At 35.4% G+C, this 15602-nt stretch overlaps 1 protein-coding gene across 2 annotated transcripts in view; it reads left to right on the forward strand.

The window, feature by feature from the left end:
* Positions 1-11240, forward strand: part of LOC121382211 (MOB kinase activator 2-like) — a 50043-nt gene extending 38803 nt beyond the window's left edge. For both annotated transcript variants that reach the window (XM_041511738.1, XM_041511737.1), the window contains exons 3-5: positions 3262-3358; positions 5978-6102; positions 8365-11240. In XM_041511738.1, the coding sequence (XP_041367672.1) occupies positions 3262-3358; positions 5978-6102; positions 8365-8690 (548 nt within the window). In that variant the 3' untranslated portion in view covers positions 8691-11240. The remainder of the gene's footprint in view (positions 1-3261; positions 3359-5977; positions 6103-8364) is intronic.
* The last annotated feature ends 4362 nt before the right edge of the window (positions 11241-15602 follow it).

A 15602-nucleotide genomic window follows, 5' to 3' on the forward strand; every position in this document is an offset into this window, starting at 1 on the left:
GATGAGGTAATTTAATGTCATGCTTATATCCAACTACAGTTAAACTACATGCGTGCCACTCTGATGCCTGGGCCATCAGTCCAGGACAAATGTTAGAGAAGAAACCTGCTTAGAGATCTTCGAAGCTGTCTTAGTGCTACAACATCGTAAAACCATTGTAGGCTATGACATCACTACAGCACACACCATATAGTGATGTCATAGCTTACGATATTTCTTTTTCAATATTATAGAGCTGAGATAGCTTTGAAAATATGGGCCCTGTCTAGTGATTAACAGCAAGGAATCTTTTATTCACTTCTACACCACACGAGGTTAACATACATACCACAGCCTTTGAAAATATGGGCCCTGTCTAGTGATTAACAGCAAGGAATCTTTTATTCACTTCTACACCACACGAGGTTAACATACATACCACAGCCTTTGAAAATATGGGCCCTGTCTAGTGATTAACAGCAAGGAATCTTTTATTCACTTCTACACCACACGAGGTTAACATACATACCACAGCCTTTGATATATCTGTAATTGAACACTGGCAATGTTAACAAACTAGACCTGATAAAAAATACTTTTAAAAAAAGAAGGGAAAAAAGTTACCTCTCTAACTGAGTCAGTAAAAGCAGTACTAATTTGAAATAACAGAATTTATGTGTATGTGGTAAAGGATGGCAAAATAATAAATTTGGACACTAGATGGTTTTATTGCTTTGGTAACATCTCTCTAACAGCCATGGTCAGAGTTTTATGTTAACATGTTTCAAAATGGACTGATCTTCAACGATTAAATATTCTGTAAGAGTCTTATCAATACACAAGGGCCATAAAGAAATTTTCATTTAGCATTAACCTTCCGTGGGTCAAGGCCACTCACCTCAATATTTATCTAGGTATATATTTTAGCATATATAAATGCAAGTATGTTCAGTTTATCATCGACCTAAAGTTATAAATAAATGTTAGTAAAGGAAATAGTTGTAAATCATAAAAGGACAGCATACTGTACACATGCATGTTGGAATACAAATCAGGCTGTGAATTTAGCAGAATTCTGTGTTCCCAAAAATACCACAATTTGCATCAGAAGCATGAGATTATGACATGGAGTCCCATAATACAATATATCTAGATTACATAATTTTTATCATTCCGGTTGAATCATCTTTTAAAATCCCCACATTCAATGCAAAAAAAAAATCCCCACATCAAGATAAAAAAACAAATAATAAAATAAATAAATAAATAAATATATATATATAATATATATATATATAAAATTATATGTGCCAGTATTTAGCAGCAATTGTTTTTGTAAAGATTTTCTTTAATGCTTTAGAACTTTGACAAGTACAAGCTTATGATGAAAATAATCAGCTTGACATGTTTAATTAATATACAAGTAGTATCACCTGATATTGTATCAATTTGGAAAAGGTTGTTTAAAATTACTAATTAAAACTACTTCACCTATAGAAATCCAGCCAGTGCACTACAACTGGTATATCAAAGGCCTTGGTATGTGCTAATAGCCTATCCTGTCTGTGGGATGGTGACTATAAAAGATCGTTGACTGCAAATGGAAAAATATAGCAGGTTTCTTCTCTCTAAGACTATATGTCAAAATTATCAAATGTTTGACATCCAGTAGCTGATGATTAATAAATCAATGTGCTCTAGTGATGTTGTTAAACAAACCAAACTTTATCTATAGCAAATGTATATTTATCAGTGTCACACAGCTGGTTGAGCTGCACCAGCACACGAACAGGGATGTTAGATTTATGGTGTTCTTAAGAGTTCAACTATTAATAAAGCTATCTGATTTGCATGCTGTGCACAGCAACTTACTGTGAGTTAAAAACACGTTGACATGTTTTAATGAATGGTCTTATTGTCAGTAACTCGGGTGGGACATAGCCCTGTAGTAAAGGCATCAATAAAGTCAAACATTGTGGCTATCTCAAACTCTGTCATCTCGTCAGCCTAGAATATCTCGACGTTGAGAAATGGTCCCATGGCATAACTTTCACTAACCACTTACCACGCTGGTTCAGTCTCTTCAGTATTGACATAACAATGTTTTGACTATATATTTTTTAAATGAAACAGGAGTTCACAGACAAATTCTCTCCAAGACTGAATCATTGCAATGCATTTGGTTTTCCTTCAGTGTTGTTTTGCAAAGGAAGGTTAATGCCTTGTACCCAATTAAATGTAGTGCATCGTAATATATTGAATACTGTACTCTTCTCTTAAGTTATGATTGATATAACAGTTTAAGTTATACATCATGAATGAAAATGAGTGATATGCAATTGAAAACTCACTTGTAATACACTCACTCATGTAGAGTTTCTTCCAGGAACTCATTGAATATTTTCTGTATGTTGTCCTGTTTTACATCCCTAAAGTTAAACACGCACACCCTTTCACTTTGGACTTAATCACTGGCGAAGTCAAAGGTTGTGCCCACAGGGGACGTGTCTTTGGTCTTGTCCTGTCTGTCAAAGTGAAAGATCCATTCCTGCTAATTGGAGGTAAAAACATTGTGGTAGCAGGTAGCTTCCAGGAATTTATACAGGTGTGAACGTCTAGACTGTGTTGAGTGAAGTATCATGGAGCAGGGTATTCAGTCAATCTTCTCCAGAAAATATATTTAAAAAAAAAAATAGTTTGAAAGGGTGGATGGGGAGGAGGTTCCCTCGAATCCTCCTCTTCACACGTGCCCCGTTTCGTAAAAACCTCCCAGCCCTTGATACAGATCTGTACAGTTGGACACCGAATATGATGAGAGGTATCGGTGAACACAATTGTGTATGGTGTGGAACCCAGAAGTGGATCGGGGGGGGGGGGGGGGGGGGGGGGGGGGGGGGGGGACAGTTACAATTTTATTATAATTAATTTTCTTTTTCTTTTACAATCCCCCTCCAAACCTCCCCCAAAGTTCCTTTGGCATTCCACCTCAAGTCATTGCCCCCCCCCCCCCCAAATGGATTTTTTGGATCTGTCACTGAAACCTAATATGATAAGAGGTATTGGTGAACACAGTTCTGTATGGTCTGAAACCTAATATGATGAGAGGTATCGATGAACACAATTCTGTATGGTTGGAAACCTAATATGATGAGAATATCGGTGAACACAATTCTTTGCAGTTGGACACCTAATATGTTGACATTAACATACATGTACAATTGAGATGTATTTGAATAGATACTGCTTTGTTTCTAATGATTTAATTTTGTCTTCTCTTTTCAGCGATGTCGTTTTTCAACCATGTAAACTTGATGTATGGTGTCATCTCTGAATACTGTACTTCAGAAAACTGTCCCTCCATGGGTGCTCCAGGCAGTGTGTATGTAGCCACTACTTCAGTATACCTTCCATAGAAAAATGTATCATTACATGTCCATCAATAAAACATCAAGAATACTTTTATCATGGTGTATTTAGAGATCTAAATAAGATTTGTTGTGGATTGAATTGCAAGAACAGTATTCTATTAAACAATGCTAATTAATTTGAATTCACTGGGGTTAATCGATAATTGGAATAAAATTTTGTTTAATATTTCATTTCCATGTACTGAAACAGTTTCTCCAAATTCAGTATTTTTGTTTTCTTCACATCATATACATGCACATCATTGTACATCCAACCTTTGAGTACGATATTTTACTATTTATTAAACATTTGTCACCGAATACGCCACTCCATAATGCATACTAATTTATTTTGGCTATATAAATTAAAAACTGGCAGTGAATGCAAGATGTATACTTTCTTCACCACAATCTGCCATAAATCAACAAATGGTCTTATTTGCTTCTTGATGCTCAATGAAGGAAAACATTTCTGCTCATGCTTGTTGTATAACATATTTATTTTCACTTTTGATGTTTTAACAGTACAGTGTTCCATGATTGTTTTCTGACCAATTTTATGATAAGATCATGTTTATATGCTTTGCTATTCTTAAGGTTCATGTTAAATATTCTTTTTACCAATCAAAATTGAAATTGGTAATAAAATAATCCTTTGATAATTATGAGTGTGATACTGGTGTTGCAGAAAACAATATTGCTCAGGAACAGTTGATTAACATGGCACCCTGCTGTACAAAATGATTGACAACAGACACATCAAAATGTTACAGGCTTCATACAAGGTCCAAGTTATAGGGCGATGTCATTTTACTCTAAAACTTTCAGAGGGCAAGGTTTTTAACAGGATGGAGACTTGATTTTGTTTCCATTAAATAATAATTTAAAATTTTTTAAAAATAAAATACTAATAATTTCGACATCTTTGGTGAATTTGTTCATTATGAGAAAGTGTTTAAAACTAGTCTCCAATACATAATGTGTAATCCATGAAAATGTAATTTGCATTAACATGAAAACAATTAATACCCAAAAGAATATAAAAAATATGTTTGTCTAACATTCGAATGATCGAATTGCAACCAAATGTTTATATTTGGATGAACCGGTCGGTGAACAAATAATTTGCTCAGACTATAAAGTCTTTTTTAAATAATGATTTTAACATTCTTGTATTTCTGAAACGGACTCCCCTAATGAAGGATAATAATACTTGTTATTTTTGTTTGTCTTCCAATCACTCCTCCTGCTGGCCGATAATGATTTCTATTGTCATACAGAGTCACAGATAGTGTAAATGTAATTTAGTATCATAACAATTGTATTAGGCCTAATAGAGCACATAGTCATATCTGTTCTTATGAGAGGTGATAATCATAACACTAGTATTTATTATAGTTATTAATAACAGAACAAACAACTAGCATTTATAAAATGGCACTGATATGTGAACCCTAAAAGTAACTCTTTGATTAGAGCCAAAAATCAAAGCTTATAACCGGCCTACTCATCGTGATCAAGTGGCAGTATTATAACTATTAGTGTGAAATAAGATGCTTATAAATAAGTTTTCATTGAGCAAATAGGGGTCGGGACATAGCCCAGTGGTAAAGCACTCACTTGATGCATGGTCAGTTTGGGATCAATCCCCGTCAGTGGGTCCATTGGGCTATTTTTCACTCCATCCAGTGCAACATGACTGGGCCATGGTATGTGCTATCCTGTCTGTGTGATAGTGCATATATAAGATCCCTCACTGCTAATCGAAAAGAGTAGCCCATGAAGTGGCGACAGCGGGTTTCCTATCTCAATATCTGTGTGGTTCTTAACCATATATCTGATGCCATATAACCATAAATAAAATGTGTTGTTTGCGTCATTAAATAAAACATTTCCTTTCCTTCATTGAGCAAATAAAATTTTTATTTAAAAAATATTGCATACACTAGCTAGTAAAATAAACAAAACAACAGAGTTATTAAAAGTTATATGTGTCAACAATGAGTAGCACATTTTACTTTTAACGTTAAGACACGGATGTGGTCCGAGCTAGACGAGCATGGTTTTGAACATGGTGTACTATGCAAGTGGTCACTGTTTTTACAAAGCGACACCGATGTCACGTTAGGTTTAATGCCAGGGCGAAGTCAAGTTGATCCAGGCGAAGTTTTGGCTCACTTGGTCTGCTGGCATGAGGCCTGATAGCAGTTGTAAACATTTCTGCTTTAACAGAAATAACTGGACATAAAGAAACAAAAACTTAACCCCAAGATTTAGTTTTTGCTTCCATTTTATAAATTGTTACCTCACTAGGTATCCAGTAAAATATGGATATTTTTTTAAAAACGAAGTTTTCATCTGTCAAAATTTGTTAAGTATTGTCAACTATTGTTGGACAAAGTTAATAATGCCTGTTTTGTTGATTACCCGGTATAATGTTTATTTTTCACTTGATTTTGTGAATATGATATGGTCAATAATACATTTGCAAACTATGATATATTAATGTTTTGTTTTAAAGTTGGACCAGTATGACTGTACTTGAATGGGACAGAGACTTTGTTTTCTTATTATTCTTTTTCAACTTTCAGGCAATATTTATGGTATGATGATAAAGGCAAAAAGTACAAGTACTCAGCCCCACAGTATATCGACTATGTGATGACATCTATACAAAAAACAATTACAGATGAAACGGTCTTCCCAACCAAGTTTGGTAGGTGTCATGTTAAAGTCTTTACTAATCATTTTCTGTGTAAACTAGACTGTGTGTAATTGTATGCACTTTCAGCATAGCCAAAAGTAAGTCGGTGATTGATTGAGTGTGTATGTATGTGTAGTAAGCCAGCAATTGAGTGTGTATGTGTAGTAAGCCAGGGATTGAGTGTGTATGTGTAGTAAGCCAGTGATTGATTGAGTGTGTATGTGTAGTAAGCCAGGGATTGAGTGTGTATGTGTAGTAAGCCAGGGATTGAGTGTGTGTGTATGTATAGTAAGCCAGGGATTGAGTGTGTATGTGTAGTAAGCCAGTGATTGATTGAGTGTGTATGTGTAGTAAGCCAGGGATTGAGTGTGTATGTGTAGTAAGCCAGGGATTGATTGAGTGTGTATGTGTAGTAAGCCAGCAATTGAGTGTGTATGTGTAGTAAGCCAGCGATTGAGTGTGTATGTGTAGTAAGCCAGGGATTGATTGTGTGTGTATGTGTAGTAAGCCAGGGATTGAGTGTGTATGTGTAGTAAGCCAGCGATTGAGTGTGTATGTGTAGTAAGCCAGGGATTGAGTGTGTATGTGTAGTAAGCCAGCGATTGAGTGTGTATGTGTAGTAAGCCAGTGATTGAGTGTGTGCATGTGTAGTAAGCCAGGGATTGAGTGTGTATGTGTAGTAAGCCAGTGATTGAGTGTGTATGTGTAGTAAGCCAGCGATTGAGTGTGTATGTATAGTAAGCCAGGGATTGAGTGTGTATGTGTAGTAAGCCAGTGATTGATTGAGTGTGCATGTGTAGTAAGCCAGGGATTGATTGAGTGTGCATGTGTAGTAAGCCAGGGATTGATTGAGTGTGTATGTGTAGTAAGCCAGTGATTGAGTGTGTATGTGTAGTAAGTGGGATTGATGTGTATGTGTAGTAAGCCAGGGATTGATTGAGTGTGCATGTGTAGTAAGCCAGGGATTGATTGAGTGTGTATGTGTAGTAAGCCAGCGATTGAGTGTGTATGTGTAGTAAGCCAGCGATTGAGTGTGTATGTGTAGTAAGCCAGCGATTGAGTGTGTATGTGTAGTAAGCCAGGGATTGATTGAGTGTGTATGTGTAGTAAGCCAGCGATTGAGTGTGTATGTGTAGTAAGCCAGGGATTGATTGAGTGTGCATGTGTAGTAAGCCAGGGATTGATTGAGTGTGCATGTGTAGTAAGCCAGGGATTGATTGAGTGTGTGTGTGTAGTAAGCCAGCGATTGAGTGTGTATGTGTAGTAAGCCAGCGATTGAGTGTGTATGTGTAGTAAGCCAGGGATTGAGTGTGTATGTGTAGTAAGCCAGGGATTGAGTGTGTATGTGTAGTAAGCCAGTGATTGAGTGTGTATGTGTAGTAAGCCAGTGATTGAGTGTGTATGTGTAGTAAGCCAGGGATTGAGTGTGTATATCTAAATATCTAGATAGTCTGTTAATGGGACATTCTTAAATAATCATTTTATCACTGTGAAATAAACCGGCATCGGTAGCGTTGTGGCAGGCCATCGGTCTACAGGCTGGTAGGTACTGGGTTCGGATCCCAGTCGAGGCATGGGATTTTTAATCCAGATACCAACTCCAAACCCTGAGTGAGTGCTCCGCAAGGCTCAGTGGGTAGGTGTAAACCACTTGCACCGACCAGTGATCCATAACTGGTTAAACAAAGGCCATGGTTTGTGCTATCCTGCCTGTAGGAAGCACAAATAAAAGATCCCTTGCTGCTATTCGGAAGAGTAGCCCATGTAGTGGTGACAGCGGGTTTCCTCTTAGAATCTGTGTGGTCCTTAACCATATATCTGACGCCATATAACCGTAAATAAAATGTGTTGAATGCGTCGTTAAATAAAACATTTCTTTCTTTCTTTCTGTGAAATACATGTTTTTTATCCTGTAACCTATTGACCTATTAAAGCAAAATCATAAACATATACTAGCAGATTATGACTTTTGACGCCACTCATGTGATGTCAAATGCACAGCTACATGACAAAATCGCTCATTTGACATATAGGTTATCGTACAATGTAGCTGAAATAACAGAAATAAAAGCTTTTCCCCGTAATTTTTATGATCTGCAGGATAAGGATAATAATTAGTTAATGACGTAGGACATCAACTTTATCCTGTTCAGGCCTAATTTCCCATTCTTACCTTCAGAGGATAACCCTGATACCCTACATCATTACCTAGTTATTCTCTATATAATACTGACAGATAAGAGTTAAATTTGTGTCTTCCTCTTTTATTTGCAGATCATTCCTTCCCGAGTGGTTTTGACAATTTTGTGAAGAAGATCCACAGATACCTGTTACACGTGTTCGCTCATATATACCACGCCCACTACAGAGACATGACGATGCTGGGCCTGCACGGCCACTTGAACAGTGTGTTCACTCACTTCATGGTGCTCAACATGCGCTTCGACCTACTGGAGGACAAGGACACCGAGGTGCTGCAGGATCTCGTCACGGCCCTCATCAAGAGTCTGCCCGACCCCAACCAGAACGACCAGCCCACGCCCGACCTTGGTGGGGACATAGAGGTGATTCCATCGCCACTCGAGATAACGTCGACATAGCCAGCTCTACCAAAGTCTTTCATAACCAAGCTTGCATTTGTTTCTTTTTGCAATTATGTGTTCATTGTCGTGGGCAATATCGGTTTTAAATGAGTTGCCTTCGACCACGGTTTCCAACATTTTTGCCTCATTTGAGGGTAATGTGACCTCTTGATCTGATTGACATGACATTTTGCCTTTTGACAGTTTAAAGTTTGTGATGTTCTGTTTGGAACATGTTTGTTTGGGTTGAGTTATAGTTTGATGTCTTACCTGAGCAGTTACCAGTTGCTTGGTAGGCACACGAGTTCAGCATTACAGTATACAGCGTGCGTTTGAATGATTGGAGTTTATCCATCAATATACGGATTAGACTTAACTTAAGTGTAGTTAACACTGGAATTTGAAAATTAATAGAATATTATTTATGTTATTTTAATTTTTTTGAACTTTTAATTTTATCCATATAAAAAGATTAATGTTTGTGAATGCAGAATATTCAACCAAGATCTGCATTTGGTGTTTTGATGATTAATGTGTTTGGACAAACTTTGAATTCAAATTAAATTAGATGGCGTGTTCCCTTTAGTATCATGAGACCCAATAGATAGTATATAGGATGAATAGAAGATCTGACATACACAGCTAAGTGTATTTAGAACCAAGCTTTTATAATGCACAATATAGTGTAGTTGAAAGCATTTGAAAGACACATTTTAATATATTTAAAATTAAATGTTTCAAATGCACGTGTAAGGAAAGCCTGACACAACCTGAATTACCATCTCTGGTCTTCATAAAGATCTAGATGTGGAAGAATGGAATACTCGAAAGAGAATACTTCACCTGAATGAACGAATTACTGTGACATTTCTTCACGAATGACAATGCCTAATTTACTGGAAAAACAAAACGTACAAAAAATCACAGTTAATTTTGATGAGAGAGAATACAAGAACAGGACATAAATTTATTACTTGTTTATGTGGAAGAGAGTATCTGGTTTCTTGGAAGAATGTATTAACTACTAGAAGAATGTGACACAGTAGTTTTTAGGGATGTGCTTATTCTGCATGAAAAACTAAGATGGTGGACAGGACATAAAAAGAAAGAAGACTGTGGTCTGCATAGAAGAGAACACAAACTCCATGTCTGTATACAACAAAAGAACTGATGTGTTTTGTCGGCCAAGAGGCTGAACAAAGATCTACAGACCGGTACAGAATAAAGACAGACTGGAGATTTCAGGAAACTGAGAATACAAGTCATTAACTGATCCATGTGCATGGTAGGAGGTTCATGACTTTTGACATGCAGATTTAAGACAGTGGCTTCATATTGGAGGAAACAAATGTCTGCGTTGAAGGCATTTAAGTGGTGCTTTGTACTTCCAAAACAATGTCTGCTGTTTGAGGTTTATTACAAAAGGCATACTTTGACTATTTTGTTCTTGAGTGTCTAAACTTTAGTTGTGCTGGATACCTGTGGAAAGAGAGGATATATATTGGTGCTAGTTAGACTTGATGTTGTCAATAAATGTGGCAGTGAGCTTGTTTCTTAACTGGGAGAAATAAGTACTTATTGTAATATTGATAAAGAAAAATTACTGAGGAAAAATAATGTTTCGTATCTTTCGATGTCAGTAAGGTGAAATTTTATTATTGGTGATTTTGGTTTTGTTTTAACATCTATGCCCTGAGGAAGCGATACATGACAAAACTACTGACTGATCATGCAGTGGACACTGTCTGACATGATATTTTAAATGTGTGCTGTTTTGAATAACTGGTGTATTGAGACATCCGATTAACGATCTGTGATAACTTAATTCAGGAAAGCAAGTTCTTGCACAAATTGTCATAGACCAGAGTTAAAGGTTGGCTTATCATTAGTTTTTAGTTTTAATTAAATGACCTGCAATCTCAAGTGTAGAATAGATGACCCACCCCACTATTGTTGTCCTGCCTTTACAAAGTAAAAAGGGGATGATGCACAGCTATTACTTTTCCGACAGTGGTGGTGACGACGTCAGTGTTTGCTTTAAAGTTTCATACTAAACTTTCACATTGAAGTTTTGCATTTAGATTATGTCTTAGGTCAATAAAACTTGGTTTATAGTTACACCGATGGATTTTTATCACAGTGCACCAATTTGTTTTTATGGTAGGCGAGACGTTTACTTCGGTTGAATTATTGTTTTCCTAGATCACGCACAAGTGTATTAATTGCTATTTGAACACTCAAAAGCAGGTGTTAAAGAACTGTAGTTGTATCGTGCCTTGCCTAATTAGTAAGCGATATAAGATGGTGAGGTGACATTGCAGCTTTAAGTAGGCTTGTCAAGCGCTTTCAAAACTAGTCTGATTTTTGTTTCAGTGTTTTGCACTATTATCTTGGTGTTACAAATTTATTCAACATACCTGGCCGAATTTACAGAGCTTGTTCATGTCTTACACGTGTGTGTAACTACATACATTTACAATGCTTAAACACCTGTTCATGTCTTACACGCGTGTGTAACTACATACATTTACAATGCTTAAACACCTGTTCATGTCTTACACGCGTGTGTAACTACATACATTTACAATGCTTAAACACCTGTTCATGTCTTACACGCGTGTGTAACTACATACATTTACAGTGCTTAAACACCTGTGTATAAGAAAAGCAAGCTTCGTAAATTCAGCCTAATGTCTTTGGTGTATTTAATGATTGGTTAGTGCTGTCTTGGTTGGTGCACTTACCTCTTGTTCTCTGGTTGGTGCATTTCCCATAAAACTGGTTGGTTACCTTTGGACTTATGGTTGGTCTATGTACTTGAAGTTATAGATCAAGTATATTAAATGAGGTTTTGGAATGATTCTAATAAAATGTACTTTTATGGTTCATCTTAGTGTATGGACTTGAGTAAAGTGTGTGTTTATAATATTAAACATCTAAACTGTACTTTGAACTATAATCCAAATTCTTTTTCTTTCTTTTTTTTAATTCCTTTTTTCCTATTACTATTTTTTAATATATATATATATATATATATATATCTACACTAAGTAAACACATGTTTTTATAAAATGTATAAATCTAAACAAAATTTAATCCATTAAAAATTACTTACAACTGGGTGAAGATATTTTAAACCACAACATATAGAAGAGTCCATATAACTGAGTATCTCTTTTGGAATTGGGAGATTGTCCATTTTAATAATTCTCACTGAATCCAGGTAAACTGCCACTGAATATATGTGTGATGGTGTATTGTCAAGTGATCTAAGTGCTCATGTGCAAGAAATCCATGCACAGCAGCACAAACCTTGGTCCTTGCAAGAATTGGTCTCTTGCACATTTCTACCTGTGGCCAAACTGCAGCAAGCCTTGCATAAGATTTTATTTATTTTATAGATTATTTATTTGTTTTTAGTTTATTTTGTTGTTGTTGTTGTTGTTGTTGACTGTAGTTGTGCATTGCATGTTACCCATGAACCATTTGATGTAGTCTGTATGAATGTAGTGGTCCGTGTGAACATAACGGGTCTTGATGATTGTGCCATATGTGTTGGGAACTGTGTTTTCTTATAGTAGATAGCTAGAGTAACATTATCATTGTTTCTCACTGTTACTTGTGTTGGTGAACATTCAGTGCTATAATGTATTGGCAGTTCATGACATTGCTGTATGTACAATCTAATAAATATCCTCATTGGTATATAGAGAGGCATTTCTACATTTCTACACTTTAGTTTTGTTTGATGGTGGAACCTTTTCTTTCTCACAGTCAATAAAGTAGTATCACATAGTTGTTTCTTAGAACAGGTGGCTGCCTAACAGAGGTCAGTTTGTACCATTATAAATGAGTTTGGCAGAACAGTAAAGTTAAGGCCTTGAGCCACAGAATGTGTCTCCAGAAAAATACCTTGTCCTTCATAGAGGTTGCCAGACATTCAACCCATTCTCGTATTCCACCTGGGCCCGTGCTTATAAAAGTTAAAGTCTAGACTTTAATAAGCACGGGGTCTGATGATTGCAAGGGATAGCTTAAAGCATGTATCCACATTCTGACTACTTGCATCTTCTGGTACTTCTCAATTTGGATTAGGAATTGTTAAGTGTATTTATGACCACACCAGTTGTAACTTTTTTCCAGTAAGGTCTGTTGTGTAATTTTCTCTGAAGTATGGGACATTTTTTATGAGCAGCTAGCTATCGATATACAGTAAAACCCCTCTAAACCAGAAACCCATGATATTAACTAAACAGTCCGCTTTTAATGAATATCTGATTTAGAGATGTTGTTCTGCACTGATTTAAAAAGATACTGTGAAAAACATCCAGGAATTCTGGTTTGAGGAGTTTCGCTGTATATGTATGTGATTGAGAGCATTCAGTTGAGTTTACTGTGCAAGCCAGCTGTCATCCATAAATCTGTTGCTTGTGAATGCAGCTTAAACTTGTAAGCACAATACTGTGTGTTATTTTCTTAGTTATGGATATATGGATAGATCTCAGTAGAGTGAAAAGAGCCAATATTCTAGCAGGTGACAAATATTAAAGCTTTTCAGTTCTCGGCTAATCTTCATGAATTTTACTTCATTGATTGTAACCACAGGGTAGTGTCACTTCCTTATTGACTGAAATAGGTTCACAGTGACATTTCTGTATTATTTGAAGGTGGATAACCATATGTCCATAGTCGTGGTTTTCACAATTACTTTTAACATTTATAACTTATAAAGAAAATCTCAGAAAGACAATTTTGGTTACTTTTTCTAATTATTTACCTTGTACATGTAGCTTTGTATCACTCCTATTACATGCACTTCCCTCAAAAAAAAAGAAAGAAAAAAAGAGAAACAAAATGTACATTGAAAACAATTTTAAATATTGGACTACACCCATCTTCATAAAGAGTAGACAACTATTTCTGGTTGTCAGCCGTCAATATAAAATTACCAGACATGGCCAAATGTGTGCAGCTCCCATTCATAAAGATCAAGACCACAGCTTTTGAGGCTGTGATCGACCTCGTGCTTATGAAATGTTAGTCTTGAAACTGTTTTAAACATGCCTAAAAACTAAATATGCCAATCATTATTTCCAAAAAAGATTGAAACATATTTTGAGTGTTATTTAGCACATGTGTCTATATTTGAGGCCCCCATTGTGCTTGATCATATGAAACTGACTCCGAGATTGTTATGATGCCATCTTGTTTTTTCTTTACAAATTACACATTAGTGACAACTGCATTCATCTCTAAGAGACCACTACTACTGTTGATGTTATTTTTATAGTAATACAGGTTTTTATCTTACTGATAGTGGTGAGATTTTCAAGCCTCTCTATAACTGTTTATTATTAAGTACCCTGGTATTTGAAAAACTACAAACTTTAAGGTTATTTATTTATGCAATAGTAAGTACAGCAATATCATGAACTTGCATCTTGTACAAGTGTATTCTCTTTAAACAAACATACTGAATTTATTTTCATTTTATCTTTGTGGCAGCTTTACATTACAATTGATAATAACCATCTGATCTGTACTGTCAGCTTTGTTTTTGGACAAATTGAAAACATTGTTATTTATTAGAAAGAACTTAATATATTTTTATGTTACAAGATGTTCCATAATGTGCAAATGGTTACAGTGTATATTTTTTGGGGAAAAGTGCATTGTATACATTACAAAGATATATTTAGAAAATAAGTTGTGATGCAGAGTAAAAAAAAACCCAGTAAAAAAACAGCAGTGATAGTACAAATGCATACATAAACATGGAAATTCTGTTATTTTTCTTTCAATTAAAACATTGAATTTGCTGAGTAAATTTTCAAACACATTCAGCTGCATTGTACTTTAATATTGTGGGCATGGTACAGAATGGTCATTTGTAACTTGTGATATTATCTTGGTGCCAAGAGTCATAATTAATTTCACATTTTATCATGGATTGCCTGGAAAAAAATATTTAAAACCCCCCCACTAACTGTCTATTTCAAGAACAACATTCTTTCAAATCTTTGTTACATGTAATACCAGCACTCACTTAAACTATTGTAAAAGTATTCAGTGAACGTTTCTGAATTTCTTTTTATTTGGACTTGTTAATTACTAGTAGCTTCTAGTAGTGAAGATGATGGATGAAATAAAACAGGTGAATTTAATTTTAATTTTTTTTTTTTTTTTTTTATTTTATATATATATATATATATTTTTTTTTTTTGGTTAGGCCTAAAAAGAAATCTGTTTTTAGGAACCCAAATCCTTTTTAGAAAAAAAGGGCTGACCCTGTTTTTATTATTATTATTATTTTATTGTTATTAATATGTAAGTGAAAAGAGAAAGTACATGACATTTTATCTTGACCCATAGGGGTGAATAGAAAATTCAAAGCCATTCGACACAGAAACTATTCTCAGTTAAGCATCCCATGAAGCAGTACATTTCCGTAAGAAAGTGAGGTCTGACATAGTGTTGTTTTCAGATGCAATAGGTTGTAGGATCAATCCCCGTCCATGGAAAGACCTGTGCTCCACAACTGATATGTGCTATTCTGTCTGGGAAAGTGTATATAAATATAAGAAATAGTAACTGCTTTTAATCAATATGAGTACCATGTATGGCAGGGGTGGCTTCTTCTTCCACTCTCTCAACCAAATAAGAGAAATTATCAGTTTAAATAAGAGAAATGACCACACTTTAAATAAGAGAAATGACCGCACTTTAAATAAGAGAAATTACCACACTCTACCACGCCAAAGATCTTTAATATAACAATTTAATTGGTAATTAAAACAAGCCCAATACATCAGATAGCTTATTTATTTTATATGATTATATTTGATTATTGCATGTTATAAATTCTTTGACAGTATTTAGCTCAGTCGGTAGAGTCTTTGCCTCAGGTGCTTCGGTCGCAGGATCGAATAT

This window comes from Gigantopelta aegis, chromosome 9 (genome assembly GCF_016097555.1).
Source record: "Gigantopelta aegis isolate Gae_Host chromosome 9, Gae_host_genome, whole genome shotgun sequence".
Lineage (NCBI taxonomy): Eukaryota > Metazoa > Mollusca > Gastropoda > Neomphalida > Peltospiridae > Gigantopelta > Gigantopelta aegis.